This window comes from Ascaphus truei, chromosome 10, assembly GCF_040206685.1.
Source record: "Ascaphus truei isolate aAscTru1 chromosome 10, aAscTru1.hap1, whole genome shotgun sequence".
NCBI classification, from domain to species: domain Eukaryota; kingdom Metazoa; phylum Chordata; class Amphibia; order Anura; family Ascaphidae; genus Ascaphus; species Ascaphus truei.
In genome coordinates, this window is record NC_134492.1 from 91,480 (window position 1) to 107,712 (window position 16,233).

At 40.5% G+C, this 16,233-nt stretch overlaps 1 protein-coding gene and 1 non-coding gene across 3 annotated transcripts in view; both read right to left on the minus strand.

The window, feature by feature from the left end:
* Positions 1-5,748: 5,748 nt before the first annotated feature.
* The window catches only part of RPL5 (ribosomal protein L5), a 293,177-nt gene continuing 282,692 nt past the window's right edge, over positions 5,749-16,233 (minus strand). For both annotated transcript variants that reach the window (XM_075615533.1, XM_075615532.1), the window contains exons 2-8: positions 15,174-15,243; positions 14,973-15,088; positions 14,028-14,162; positions 12,693-12,895; positions 9,816-9,993; positions 6,844-6,932; positions 5,749-5,914 (exon numbers count right to left, since the gene is read on the minus strand). In XM_075615533.1, the coding sequence (XP_075471648.1) occupies positions 5,815-5,914; positions 6,844-6,932; positions 9,816-9,993; positions 12,693-12,895; positions 14,028-14,162; positions 14,973-15,088; positions 15,174-15,243 (891 nt within the window). In that variant the 3' untranslated portion in view covers positions 5,749-5,814. The remainder of the gene's footprint in view (positions 5,915-6,843; positions 6,933-9,815; positions 9,994-12,692; positions 12,896-14,027; positions 14,163-14,972; positions 15,089-15,173; positions 15,244-16,233) is intronic.
* Positions 10,114-10,207, minus strand: LOC142504052 (small nucleolar RNA SNORD21). The gene has a single exon (XR_012804176.1). It is a non-coding gene; the product is annotated as a small nucleolar RNA SNORD21 (small nucleolar RNA).

Below are 16,233 nucleotides of genomic sequence, written 5' to 3' on the forward strand. Positions count from 1 at the left end.
AGGAAACAGGGAGCTGAAGTAAACACTGGAGAGCCTCCGCTTCAGCACAGGAACCAGGACATGGCCTCTGCAATGGAGAGGGAGCAGCAGGCCCCAGGAACCAGTAGACAGGCATCTGCTATGGAAGGACAGCAGGCCTCAGGAAACAGGGAGCTGAAGTAAACACTGAAGATCCTCCGCTTCAGCACAGGAATCAGGACATGAACTAGGAACATGGAAACTTAACAAGAGATTACAAGCCTAGGGCTTGTGGCAAAACACTTGTAACATCCAAGAAGGATTATGCTCGGCAGAGAAGCATTGTGGGAAAGCTGTATTTAAAAGTCAGTGGACCAATAGCAGAAGGGGTGTGTGACAGCATTGCTCTAATGAGTGAACCCAGGCTGGGGCTGCAGCAATAGCTTGCACAGCTGCAGTAGATGTCCGGGGGAGTGTCCCAGGACTGCACAGGTCTGTAAGGCAAGTTAAGCAGTAAACTAAGGTGCGGAGTCCTTACAATTTGTATGTATACTTTATTTATATTGGTGTATATCAAGGGGAAGGAAGGAGTTGGCAGGATGGATTTCATATATGGTTTACGTATGTTATTTATATAAAAAAAATGATTGCTTATTGACATTTTTGATCATTTAGTTTGTAACCTTTAGATTCATTGATGTATATTCTTCCGATTAATTGAAATAGGCTGCTAAGGAAGAGATGTGACCATATATGGGGCAATGTAAGTCTAATTACATATTGATTACAGATTTAGATGAAGTGCATAAGTTGAATAAAAACACTCAGCGAATGGCCAATTATTAATAAATTGGTATATATCGTTGTGACGGTGAGGGGGTAACCAGGCTCACTAATAAAGGTCAAGCCCACTTGGTTGCCCCTGAGTCACGTGGTGGGGTCCTAGTGTGTCAGCTCTTGGACTTGGCCATCGTGTATGTACTGCTATGCATTGTGTGAAAATATGCGACAAAGAACTTTTGTGTTTTTGCCTTTCCAGGAGTGCCAGCAAGCAGAGATTGCTAGGCTATGAGCTTCATGGGTGGTTTTGCAGAGAAAGTCTTTTCAGATTGTGGCTATATAGCGGGGTTCCAGCATTACTGGGTACCCCACAAATGTAACCGGGAATCAGTGCAGATCCTCAGATACCTTGAAGCACAATGCTCCGGTCAAAATCCTACCCTGAAAACGTTCTTGCAGCTCACCGCCAGGAGTCCCTGCTTCAGCACAGACCAGAAAGGTCAAAAGGGGCATAAGGATTTGTGTATCCCAGGTATAATCAGGGGTCCCTGGTTTAGGGGGAGTCCCCCACCGAATATATGCCCAAGTCCCCGGACCCGGCATAGGGGTTTGGGGTATCACTATGTATAAGGTTGCGAGAGTAAAATCATTTCTAAGTCCAGCTTCGGTACAATTGAAGCAACCCTGAAAATGAACCTAAGCATTATTTGAAGCAACTTTTATTAAAACTTCTTATAGAAAGGTCTAGGAGCTCTGAAAATGAATGTGCGCATCTTTTCAGTAGAGCCTAGGAGATGAAGGAGTAAGAATTTTGTATGATTTTTATGAACATGGTGTATAACAGTGTATGTCCTGTATATGAACTGGGGACTTTCCAAGTTCGTGGTTCTGAGACCAGATGGCCACCAGGCTTGGTGCCACTGTCTGGACGAGTCCGGGACTTGAAAGTCTGAGATGCCAAGGTGTTAGGGCGGGTGGAGTACCGGAGTTACACTTAAATACCCACATCCTGACATGAATAAGGACTATCCAGCAACCAATTGCCCATCCCCAGACAAGCCTGGCACAACGGGGGGTTCAAAATGCTAAGTGGCAGATGCGCCAGGTTGGCGCATGCCCTTTAGCAGAATTGAAATCTGTGCCCGCCCCGGCTTCAGAGTACCAGCAAATCTGTGATGGGCTGTAGCGTTTTGTGAATGGGACTGAAAATCCTATATGAAACCTAGCAGCGAATCAGGTTGAGAGATTCTAAGCTCCAATACAGCAGCGGCAGAGTTGAATTGACCAAAAGATGCTCAGAGAGAAATAGACACAACATTTTCTAAGTCCCACTTTTCGGGGCCAAGTTCTCAGAAAAGAACGTAGCGGTCGCGGCTGGAACGACAATCCGAAGAGAGTAGCAGGACGTTTGAAACTATCTCCTGGTCAAGGGATTTTGGCAGCTCCGGAGCAGATACAACGGTGGCGTCTGGTAACTCATGCCGAGTTGAATTCCAGGACTTTTGCGGGGGCATCCCAGTCAACCAAAGACTTTGTTTTAAGGACGGAGTTAGGAAAGGTTCGTTTTTTAGCCCAGATCCCTCAGTAAGTGTTTACCTCGGTATAATTGTAATCCACTGTGTGTATGTCTGTTTCAATGGAATAAATGACCATTTGTTTAATTACTTTTGCTCAATGAATGATCCCGGTTTAAAACTGTAAGTGCCTGGTCTCCTGTGACAGGCTTTAGTGATTAACTTTTGATGTATTAGATTTTGATATGCCCAATTCTTTTCGCGCATCTTAAATGGGAAGGATGGCTATGCGCCCACTTTTCATTTTTTGTGTTCTTATTTGTTTATTGCTTATAGGAAATGTGCATGAGGATTCAATACTATGAGGCACATATCATTTATATCTTTTACATTGAATGTAGCAGGTGTGTGGTGCTCCAATAGACAACCCATAGGTTCAAAATAAACTTGATTGTAGAATCCTGCACAGGTATACTCCCCAGTGGTTGGACATGATTTAAATCCCAGGCATTTATAACACTCACAGCTCCAAGATAAACCGACTAGTGGACTAGGGTCCCCACAGGCTCTGTAGTAAGGGACCTCACAATATAGTGACCCAGCATAATATATCGGTATGGAGACAAAAATGAATGAAATATCTCACTCTTGATGAGATGTGTGATCCAGATTGTCCAGACTTTTATCCACAGCAGGGGGTGTGCTTCCGATTTTTCAGCATGCTAGCAAAGGAAACAGATAGGAAAAAGCAGGCACCAGCAAAGCAGGGGAGAAAAAAAAACATCCAAAGAGCGTGTGCCCATTAAAAAAAAAAATGATTTAATGGATTGCAGCAAGGGTTACAACAACATTATGGGGTACAGGGCCCCCCCACCAACGCGTTTCAAGCGTAAGCTCTTTTTCAAGGTGACTTTACAGTACTCACATGCTCGTTTTTATAGCCCTTAGAAGCATGCTGCAATTCATCAGTGTTCACTTCCTGAAACTTTCAGAGTGACGCCCACGTGATGACGTCAGCAAGCAACATGAGGGATACAAAAAAAATTAAAAAATGACAACTTTATTAGTAACATGATCAAAAGAACATCAATATTGTTAAAAATGCCTATGGAAGTACCTGGCATATATTCCTAGCATAGGAACAATCAAAGAACAATAAACAATACTTATTAAAAAGGAAATATCATTAAATAAAACATGAATACTCCTACTAAAACCAAGAAATAACATACCTAACAAGATGGACAGAATAGATGGTAAAAATGTATATGGACACACAGATGTGTGACCTAGCTATATATATATATATATATATATAGCTATATATATATATATATATATATAGCTATATATATATATATATATATATATATATATATATATATATAGCTATATATATATATATATATATATATATATATATATACATACATATATATACACATATATATATATATACATACATATATATATACATATACATACATATATATATACATACACACAATTATTCCATAATAATGTAAAAATATATATGCATATAGATCATAATCCATCTGAAGAAAAAGTAATAATGTTGGGAACTTTGGAAGTGACATTTATGGACTACATATAGAAGATGTTGTTTTGTCATAAACTAAAAATTCTGTTTTATAGAATTTCTGAATAGTATTAAAAATCCAAAATATCATTTAATATAGATCTTAAGATCTATAGCTCTGTATGTTATTTCTTGGTTTTAGTAGGAGTATTGATGTTTTATTTAATGACATTTCCTTTTTAATAAGTATTGTTTATTGTTCTTTGATTGTTCCTATGCTAGGAATATATGCCAGGTACTTCCATAGGCATTTTTAACAATATTGATGTTCTTTTGTTCATGTTACTAATAAAGTTGTCATTTTTGAATTTTTTTGTATCCCTCATGTTGCTTGCTGACGTCATCACGTGGGCGTCACTCTGAAAGTTTCAGGAAGTGAACACTGATGAATTGCAGCATGCTTCTAAGGGCTATAAAAACGAGCATGTGTACTGTAAAGTCACCTTGAAAAAGAGCTTACGCTCGAAACGCGCTGGTGGGGGGCCCTGTACCCCATAATGTTGTTGTAACCCTTGCTGCAATCCATTAAATCATTTTTTTAATGGGCACACGCTCTTTGGATGTTCTTTTTTTTTTTTCCTGCTTTGCTGGTGCCTGCTTTTTCCTATCTGTTTCCTTTGCTATCTTTTACATTGAGAATTTGAGGTGCCCATTTTCCTCTTTACACATTTGCTTCATTTTTTGTTAAATTGACTTTTTATCAATGTTTGTATGTGAGCAAAGTATAGTCAATTAGTTTTTAGTTTAGCCGCACTTAGTATCTAACGTGATGATGCAATTGTGGTAGACACGTTCCATCACACGACGTGAGTCCTGGTTACTTACGGGATATTTAAAATGCACAGTGGTGAGGCATCTACCACTGTTGAAAGAAATCCATGGTTTGGGGAGGGCGATATAGGGGTGGATTCAGACAAATGGTACCCTGTTCATGAACGGTTCACATTAAGGAGATCTTAATTAAACAAAGTTGTCAAAGCTAATTCAGACTATGTATTTAATCTATGGGGATGAACAGCAATTCCCATAGTAACAAACCATGGTTAAATTGACAAGCAATTCTCTACTCAAACGCATGTTCATATGTAATTCCTAGGTCAGGGGTACTCAAGTGGAGTTCAAAAGGACTACCAACAGGCCAGGTTCTTAAGGTAACATACCAATTGGATTAGTATGAATTTGAGAAATCCAACACCTGGCCTGTTGGTAGCCTTTGAGGTCTTAACTTTAGCACCTCCGTCCAAGGTCGCTAAAAATCTTGAGATACTACTGTATAATTAATTCTCTGGGGATGAACTGAAGCAAGTTTCTTGTAAGTCGCACAACACTTCTAATAAATAAAAAAAAAGGGCTGCAGTCCAAGTGGTCAAAACAGGATTTAAAATCGGAAATCCTCTAAGGGCATTTAGAATTATTTTTCCACCATACCTTAAAAACAGAGTTCGAGAGTAAATTAAACAGTAATCATGCCTTTTGTTCTTCGAATCATAAATGTAGTGATGGGGCTGGGGCTCCAGAGCTGAACAAAGATATTTTCAATTCAGGGGACCTCACAGTTTAGAATAATTTACATTTGCAGTTTTGTACTCCCTTTTCAGAACCTCACAAGCCAATAGCAAAGCCATTGTTTTGCAGCGTTCTATTGACAGAAGCAGCCATCCTGATTTTTACATTAAAGTGTTCCACTAACAATAGAAAAAAAAGTTTATTTTATTTTTTAATTGCTCCAATACAGGTCCCAAAGTTGACAAACTAGCAGGTCAGCTCTTAAGGCATACCCTATCCCTGGCTCTGAAAAAAAAGTGGGAGGGATTGTTAGTTCAAGCACCGTCTACATGCTTTGATTAATACTTGGAGGCCATTTTGCATTACAAATAAATCTGAACTCCATAAAAGTGATGTCAATATATTTATTTTTTGCATTATTTTGAAATTCTCATGGAAAGTTGCAGGAGGTTCAGTTTAGCCGTCTGCAACCTTCTCCTGAGCTCTGAGGAAGCTTGCCTTTTTCTGTGCAATACGATCATTCTTCTGGGCCAGGGACAGTTTGGCACGGTTCCACCTGAACAGGGCAAGAGAAACAAGAAACTTAGAAAACATAACTTACACAAGATTTTACTTCAGTTCTGAAGATGAATGTGAGGCTGCCAATACAGCTGCAGTATGCATCTTTAACACTGATGTTTGGCCGAGGAGCAGCAAATGACACATTTATAAAAGCTGCAGTTCTGCCTAAAGGGCGGGCGGGCTGGCCCGCCCCCCATTATTAGAGATGGCTAGCAGGGGCTCTCCGAAGGCGAACCTGCATTAATTTCAGCTTTGGGGAACCCCTGATTCAAGATACTTTCATCCGAAGGTTTTCCCAGTACCATCCCTTGCAAGGGGAACAAAATGGAGATTCAAATATCCACACGTAGGCCTACAAGTAGCCACGTCGCATTATCACAGTGCCAAGGGAAATTAAAGAACAAGAAAGTAAATGGCAGCACCTACAGGTGTTAAATTATTCATTTTTTTATTATTAAAAAGTGACCCTAGAAAGCAACACTCATTTAAATAATTCACATTAAATAAATCTCAAAGCTCTGCTTTTACGAGTACTGTAGCCTTGTAAAGAAATGTATTTACTATTCAGATACTGCAATGGCCAAATACATCGATTCATACAATATAAGGAATCCGGCAATTGCCATATCTTTATAGTAACTACTTTTCTAGGACATCTTCGATCTTTCCTGCTTAAAATATCTGAAACAAAACTTTAAGGGATAGATTTTCAGACAGCAGCCACCTACTCCATATATACAAGTCATAATCCAGAGAAAATGGCAAATAAAATGCAAGTGGAAGTTTGGTTTTGCAGGGGTTCTTGCACTAGTACAGGGAGCATTTTCAAACTTCATAGACCTCTATCAAAATACATAAAGCACTATCAGCAGTTCAGCAAGCTTTAAATATCCAAGTTAAAACAAAAATCATTTAATGAAATACCTCTTCTTTTTAACTTCCTTCTTGGGCTTCTTTTCATGCACTGGATTCTCTCGAATACCAGAATGCGCCTTTTTGTATATTTCTTCCATCTGGAAAACAAACCTCAAAGAAATGTATTTTGTATATGCACAAAATTGAATTTGCTAAACGATAACAAATATCTTGCTATGTTTCCCATTAGCTAGGAACAGCTATCAGCCATTACCTAGTGCTACCTATCCTATCCAGCTGTTCCATATTATTTGGTCCTATTGGCACCCCTGTGCGTGCCACAGTATATTTTTTCTGTGTGCATGCTCCAAACAAACAACTATAACTATTAGTAGTTTGGTGGTAAGGTGTCCAAACACAGGGTTCCCCTTACATAGTGGATCATTCAGCTATTATTTTGGATATATCCTGTTTCAGGACACCATATGGGCACTAATACTTACACTACTCAAGTGTTTACTATATCTAGTAACTGTACTACTAGTAAATTAGTTACACTTACCCACACCCACACCTCTTCGGTTCTTTTAATTGTTTTTATCAGTTTTGTGTCTTGTTTTTGTGGAGTCCAAACAGTTATATTTTAAGTTACTTTAATAAAGATCGTTTTAATTAGGGTGTTTACTCTGTGCCACACTAAGGGGATTCTTCTCTATCTTAGACATGCAACCGTTCTACCATTACTCAAAAACAGTCTTTCCATCATCCAGTCTCTCTCCTGCCTTTTGCCTCTAAACTCCTTGAACGTCTTGTTTTGTCTCGCTTGCTCCATTTTCTCACCTCCTATTCTCTCCTAGACCCTCTACAATCTAGCTTCAGCACTGCTAAAATCCACTGAAACAGCCCTCACTAAAATAACAAATGATTTACATGCTGCCAAAGACAAGTCAATACACTCTGCAGCATTTGATACTGTTGATGACCCACTTCTCCATACTCTTGGTATCTGTATTGTATGTCTATATAGCACCAAAAGTGTACACAGTGCTTCACAAAGAATACAGTACAGTGAATTATAGTATAATAAGTGCAGCAAAATCAGACAATATGAAAGGAAATCCCTGTCCAAAGAGCTTACAATCTAATCAATCTGTAACAAACTCATATTGAACCCCCAAAATATATAGAAGCATATAGGTGTCACAGAGGAGTGCTACTGAGCATGGCGATATGTATTTAAATCCAGAGACAGAACATGAAACACAGACAGAGCTCAGTGCACATCCAGTGAAACCTATACACGGTACAGTGTCTAAATATATATGTATAAATATCTATTAAATAAAATGGTCTTCTAGTTTAACATTTTGTCCAAAAGTGTTGTAAGCCCCTGAGCCACTGCCCGGCAGACCACATCTCAAGGGTCCCCAACACTAATATAAATTCTAAATAACCTGTGCATTACCAGGCCAAAATGTTAAACTAAAAGACCATTTTATTTAATAGATGCATGTATATTTAGGCACTGTACCGTGTATCGGTTTCACTGGATGTGCACTGAGCTCTGTCTGTGTTTCATGTTCTGTCTCTGGTTTTCAATCTGTAACAAAGCTATATCCTAGATCTCCGCTTACCTCTCCCATCGTACTTTATTTCTTTTGCCAACACCTTGTCCTCCTCCATCACTCTGTGGGCGTACCCCAGGGCTATGTCCTGGGATGTTCTCTTTACACAATGTGACCTAATCACATCTCTTGGGTTCAAATATCACCTCTATGCAGATGACACAAATTTACTTTTCTACCTGACCTTAGACCTACTGTTCAGACCAAAGTTTCTGAATGTCTCTCCGCCAAATTAAAACTTAACATGGAAAAAACAAAGCTCCTCATATTTCCTCTCAAACCTGACCTTACTACCTCCTCCTACATTCCTGTTGGAAGCACTAGCATACACCCAGTAGCACAAGCACGCTGCCATGGGTCCCCTCACATTCAAAAAAGGTAGCCGAAACCTGTCGTTTATACCACCGCAATATTACAAAGATATGCCCTTTGCTCTGTTGCTCCACTGCTAAAACTGACTCAGGCCCTCATTCTCTCCAGTCTCGATTACTGTAACCTCCTGCTGTCCGGCCTTCCTGCCTCTCACCTGTCTCCCCTGCAACCTATCCTAAATCTGTCAACATCTCCCCTGCTAAAATCCCTCTCCTGGCTTCCTATCAAATCCCAGATCAAACACTCAAATTCTCCCTCACTTTTAAAGGTTTACACTCTTCGACTCCTTACATCAGCCCTAATTTCTCACTATACCCCATTCAGACTCATTCTGCTCAAGGTCTCTCCCCCCTTCCCTTGTGTTTCTAAAGCCCTCTCTCGCCTTAAACCTCTCACTGAATGCCCCACACCCCTGGAATGCCCTTCCCCTCGATATCCGACTAGCACCCTCTCTATCCACCTTTAAGACCCATCTTAAAAACACACCTCATCTAAGCATACAAGTAGCTCTGTGGCTGATACAACTGTGACCCCCTTGCAGACTCACTTACCAGAACACCTTCCTACTGTCTCTCTACGTTCTTCCTACTTACCAATTAGATTGTGAGTTCTTTGGGGCAGGGGCTCCTTTTCCTAAGTGTCACTTTTATGTCTAAAGCACTTCTTTCCATTATGTATTTTGTTGTTTATATGATTGACACGTGTATTACTGCTGAGAAGCGCTATGTACATTAATGGCGCTATTTAGATATACTGTACATACTACTTTCTGTACGATGTAGGATGTAAGATAATGTCTGACAAGTATTTTAAATCTTCAATTTTTGCTACAAGTTTTGTTTGAGATAGCTAGAACTGTATGTACAAAACGTAATTTTTTCCCCATAGTAAACTTATTCTGACCAGTTTTAAGTTTATGGCCGAGGTATGAGACCACCACTTACAACTTTGCAGCCACACAGGCCTGCAGCACACCGCTTTGCCCCGACAGTAAAGGAAAAAATAAAAAAGCTAAACTACAACAGAAGGGAATTCTGCCCTTACCTGGTCAGCTGTGACACCATGCTTTATGTACTGCGAGAATTGCTTCTTGTACGCATCCTCATCTTCCTCCACCAGAAGGCGCATGTAATCAGCCACATTCTGGCCAAGGATGTGCTTACGGTGGACTTCAGCGTTGAACTCTTTGCTCTCACAATCATAGCCAGGGAAACGCTTGGTGCTAAGAACAAAGAACACTTATTACGACCGAGTCAGCTTAATGGCAATTTATATAGATGTGCCCATCTAAAACCATAAACTTTTAATGCCTCTACACAGGTATATACCATCTTTTGCTCTGGCTGCTATCAGTCCCGTCTTGAAACAATAGTTACATCAGAAGCAGACCAAGGACCAACTGCAGTGTGCTCAGTCACTGAGAATCATCAGCTAGCAGCTTTTAATAGCATTACAGTAACAAAGTGGAACAAAGCCACTCCCATCTGATGTAGATAATCAGTCTGACGGGAAGTCCTGAAATTGTGAAAGCTGACCCTTGATCTCACTCGTGTAAGTTTCCCTCCTCCCTACAAAATCAAAATATGCACAAAAATAACTACACTATTTATAATTGCATTTGTCAATTTCTTAAAGCTGCTGTTCAAGCAATCGTTAAGCGTTTTTGTTATCTTTCTCATTCAATGTGTGCATTAATACAATCTGCACAATGACAAGCGATTAGCCAAGTTGCTGATCAAGCCGTTCTCCTGTAATCGATTGCTGAAGATTCGGCCCAGGTTCACTAAATGCATCCTGGGTCCTCTTCTGCTGCAGAGACAGCCAAAGTCCTGTGAGGAAGATCATGTGACCAGGCAGGCAGGCACTGGATTCAATTGGTTCACTGCTAGAGGGCAGAACTCAAAAATGTGATACTGTTTCAGAAGGGGAAGTGGATGTGACTTTGTACATGGTTGCTATAGGAACAAAAAGGTTTGTTACATTAGAATACATTAAAAAGTTTTGTTTTTTTTAAATGCTAAAAGTTCTCTCATATTGAACTGATGTGTTTTTTTTAATACATGTAGGATATTGCTTGAACTGAAGCTTTAAAGGATTTACAAAAGGGAGAATAGACCAAATAAAAGCAGGACTAGTGTCCTACTACCAAAGAGTAGTAACATAAGGCACAATAAACAGTTATCCTGGAGATGATCATTCAAAACCCATTTTAAAATGATACACAATTTATAAAAAGCTCATTGTCAACCACTTATTTAACTATGATTTATTTCCAAAGCATCCTGTGAATCAGTACTAAAGGCACATTATTCACCTACACAATACAGGCATATCCCGGTTTAAGGACACTCACTTTAAGTACACTCGCGAGTAAGTACATATCGCTCAATAGGAAAACGGCAGCTCACGCATGCGCCTGTCAGCACTTCCTGAACAGCAATACCGGCTTCCTACCTGTACCGAAGCTGTGCGCAAGCGGGGAGACTATAGAGCCTGTTACACATGTGTTATTTACATCAGTTATGCACGTATATGACGATTGCCGTACAGTTCATGCATCGATAAGTAGGAAAAAGGTAGTGCTTCACTTTAAGTACATTTTCGCTTAACATGCATGCTCCGGTCCCATTGCGTACGTTAATGCGGGGTATGCCTGTACTGGGCTTTACAAAAAAAAAAAAAGTCAGGAGGTTAGATCACAGACAGGGCAATTTCATTTTTAGCCACATTAATAACAGTTGTAAAAAAAGACTGTATTTTTCCCATACAGTAGCTCACAGCACCTCGAAATCAAGCATTGTAAAGTGCTCATCTGTATGCACTGTAAACAGCAAAACTTCAAGAAGAAAAAAATTAATTTCTCAATGTGGCTAATGGTGGCAAGTTTTAATTGTGTGGTTTTATGCCATGAGCCACAACACAGATTTACTCGCCTCCTCACAGCAGTATTTTCTGTGTAGAGTGGATAAAGCTTGGTTAGAAATTTGTATTTATCCCTCCTCCAGGGGGAAATGGGGTCAATATCCCTTGTGTACTTGAGTTACACAATTAATGCAGCAACCCTTTTTTTCCCATCAAAAGCGTTTTTATTTTTTTGGAAAGGGCAAAATGAACAAGGTTTCCAAAATATAAAAAGAAGGGGGGGGGGGGGAGTCTACAAAATGTATGGGGATGGTAAACAGGGCAACAAGTTTTACAATCATTTCAACAGAATAAGGGGTTATACCTGCCAAATATGGATGTCTTTTTTTACATAATGGAATTGGGTGGTGCCACGGAGCTGAGCCACTCCCTTCCCAGCTACTGGTCAGTGAAGTTACTATTACTTCCTGATTATGCAGGTGGATTGAAATGGGCGTCCAATAGGAAGCTGCAACTGAATGTTGCATCTACCTATTGGCCCAAGTTTGGTGGACATTTGGTTTCCTTGGCAGACTGACAAGTACCTCGGCAAGGTTCCCACAGAAAATAACCCAGTTCAGCTCCAAAAGACCCCCGCCCCCCCCCAACTCAAAAACGAAAACATGTATGAACCATGATTAAAGTTTTTTTTCTAAAGCATGAAAGCAGGGGTGGCTGCATCTCGCCAATGCACTAACACTGTAGCGGCCATGGATTGTCCAAATGCCAACAGAATACAGTGGTTCACTCCAACCTATTTAACCTATTAATCCAACCTCAATTATCACTAAGAAATTGCCTAAGTATATAGCGCTCTGAAAATCTGGCCTTTTTTCCCAGCCCTTTAATACTGATCTTGAGCACCACTGGAATAATGCATAACCAGGGTTGGGACATCAGTCACGTTTTAACCCCCAATGTGCACCCTGCCCAATTTCAGTATGTCATCAGATTCCATAATTCTAATGCCACCAACTCTGACATTTAATCAATACATGCACAAGTGGCACTGCTGCTTACCTGTGAGGAATGGACAGACCTCCATCTACGGCTCCTTTCAGAGCTCCAAAGACTTTGTTCCCAGTGGTAGTTCTTGTCAATCCCGCATCCAGGTAGCATGCAAAGGCGCCAGGCTCTCCATCAACACTTTCAACGTTGTATTCATCGCCAGTTACTTCCACTTGGCCATCGTAGACTTTGTCAAGGCCAAATTTGTTAAGAACCTTTATAAAATGAAAAATAAATAAAACTAGTGTTCGCGCACAGACAACACCCCCTTACGCCTGAACTGTGAACCAGAAGGATCATTATCTATTATATATTATCTTTAACTGTGCATGCAATGTCTTGTATATAATATATACCCGGCACACGTATTTAACTGTATTTGTATCCATGTATTTGTCATCCAGGACATACTTGAAAACAAGAGGTAACTCTCAATGTATTACTTCCTGGTAAAACATTTTATAAATACATTCTAGAGGCAGCAACACTAACTTTTTTGGGGGGGTGGGGGGGGGGGGGAGAGGGCATGGCACACAGAAACAATGGAGTTGCATCATATACAGATGGACCAACTGCAGTTCTCCATCACTGGGAATCATATCATTCAGCAATACTGCTACGCAGTCATGCAAGCTCAATTTTGTTTCCCTGCCATTATCTTACAGCCTACAGAACATCGCAATGAATGCTTGCGAGCTTCCTTTTTCTAATAACTTACCAGCTATCTACATTATGCATCACAATGAGTCCGCACAGTTAAGACAGACTTCTACATTAAGGAGCAATATTGCAAAGCCCTCCAGCACAGCAATGGTTATTGGTTAATTTTAGGATTACTGGAAATAAAAATGGTATTGCACAAAAGAAAGTAACTAGATGTCAAACAATTATCCCAACTATTGAGAAAAAGATTAAATCAAACATTTCTGGTAAAATTAACAAGGGCACAAAGATCTTCTAAAGTTACCATATAGGGTGATAGGATCCACCATATGAAGTTTCTAACACTAGTCTAAATGTAGGGCGGGTACAGCATTCCTCCTGCCATTGACAGCATCTCTTCCCTCACTGCTTATAACCGGCATACATTTATCTGCTCACACAGCCCTACCTCACTAAAGCCAATATTCATTGAGCATTGAGCGTTTCGTTACCTATGGATGATCTTGGCATCCTTGATATCCACAGGGATTCGTTATTCACTAGCTAGAGAAGTACATGTCACAGCACATTAAACTGGGACCCAATTCACCTATTGGTTATTCCCATAAGTCTGCCTCTTCAGTTTACAAAGTGCTACCCAACAGCATATAGGAACACGCTCTGCACTAACTGATCAAGACGTACCCTTCGAGCCAGTAGCAGGCCAGTGCAATAGGCTGCAGCATAGTTGGTCAAACCAACTTTCACACCATATTTGGGCAGCTCGTGAGAATAAGCAGCACTAACGATCATATCCCCTTCGATCCTGGCATAAGCAACCTGTAAGACAAAGGCCAAACAAACTCAACAGGTGAAACACACACAGAATATAGAATTGCAATCTCACCCATTATTTTGTATGACATCTGTAGCTCAATAAGTACTAGGCTTACCCGAATTGTTTCCCAAACAAACTAATTGACTTACAGGAGCAATTTTACCCTCATTTAGCCCCATGGTGGGGAAAATGTGTGTTGGGATGTTGGGTGGGAAGAAAAATAAATAAATCATCCTTAGGAAGCTGCAACATCCCTGGTTGTGGCTTTCTATTTAAATCCCCTTCAAAAGCTCGGAAGCAATACTGGTAAACCCACTAGTAAGTATGTTGGGAACCACAGGGGGGGGGGGGGGGGATTCTCCCTCTTAAGTAAAAACACAGACAGACTAGAACTCTAACCACATCAGAATCAATCTGGGGTGGTGCTCACTCTGGCTGACCAAATTATTTAGTGGAACTTTCTCTCAGATGTTTAGGTTGGACCTGAAGGTTGCTTGAGCCATCAATATAAGATCATTTGCTTAGCTTACTCCGTTCAAGAGCAAACTAATAAAAGCAAACCATGGTCTCCCTAAGCAACTAGGAGGGGTTAATATGTTTAGTTCAAGGATTTAAAAAAAAAAAAAAAGTGTACTTTACACCTCCTACAAGTGCCAATAGAACTGTCCTGGTACTGGGGCCCATTCTTTCTTCCCCGCTTCTGGTTTTCCCCGTTACAACATGACTCCCATCTTCACGTAACCCACATGAGAATAGCATGCTGTCCCAGACATAAGCTTGATATTCTTGTGTCCAGCACACGTGCTACTTACCTGGCAGATAATGTCCCTGTTGGTGACACGCACAATCATCCTGTATTTAGGAGTATTGTATTTGTTCTTGTCCTGGATCACCAAACGCTTGCGGGCAAAGTAATCAGTCTTGCCCTCTATTAGATTAAACAAATATTGGGAAATGAATAGATCGAAAAGCAACAGTCAAAAACATTTAACAGATAAAGCAAAAACACTCACCTCTCCTTCTGCGAAACTTGACCTGGTACCTCTTAAAATAAGCCTTGTTCTTTACAACCTTGACAAACCCCTACAGAAACAAAAGCACACAGGACCACCTAGTTAGGTTTTACAAATCAAGGATTACAGCATCAAGATAAGAAATTGTCAATAATAATTCAGTTAGTTTATGAAATTTAGAAGATTAATACGCAATTAGTTCTCTTGAATTGTAGCCATAAAAAAATAATCCAAAAACGAGAACAAAAAAAAAAGAGGATTGCAAAGGAATTTACAAGAACCACAATAAAGTTTTACAGAAGAAATACGAACATTGCTACCATAAGACTATTTGCACTGATATAGCGTTAAGATGGACTTGTTACCGTGTGGTTATGAAAATGTTAAGACTCAGACATCTTAGATCCGGAGATACACACACGGATGCTCTGGCAATTCACACAAGGTACAGGTTTTATGTACATGCAGAACCTACACGGGGCTCACCCCTCAAACCCAGCACCCCTTTTGTTAGCGTTTGCGGCTAGATTTATGCCCCAATAATTGTAATGTAATGTAATTGACCCATTCAGTGATTTAAAAAAATAAAAAAAAACAGCTCTTGCACTGTAGAGGTTAACCCATACACTACTAGAAGGCCCTTCTGACAACACAGGAGTTAATGCAATTATAAAAGTAAAAGAACATGCTGATCCACCGCACAAGGATATAGGCCACAAAGTGCACTTCCGTACAAGGGAAGCTGAATCTCAACTACACAAGAATAAAAACACATGGGAGATAGAGCATCAGGGTGCCGCACAGCACTGAGACCTGGTACTGGTACACCCAGCACTGAGACCTGGTACTGGTACACCCAGCACTGAGACCTGGTACTGGTACTGGTACACCCAGCACTGAGACCTGGTACTGGTACACCCAGCACTGAGACCTGGTACTGGTACACCCAGCACTGAGACCTGGTACTGGTACTGGTACACCCAGCACTGAGACCTGGTACTGGTACACCCAGCACTGAGACCTGGTACTGGTACACCCAGCACTGAGACCTGGTACTGGT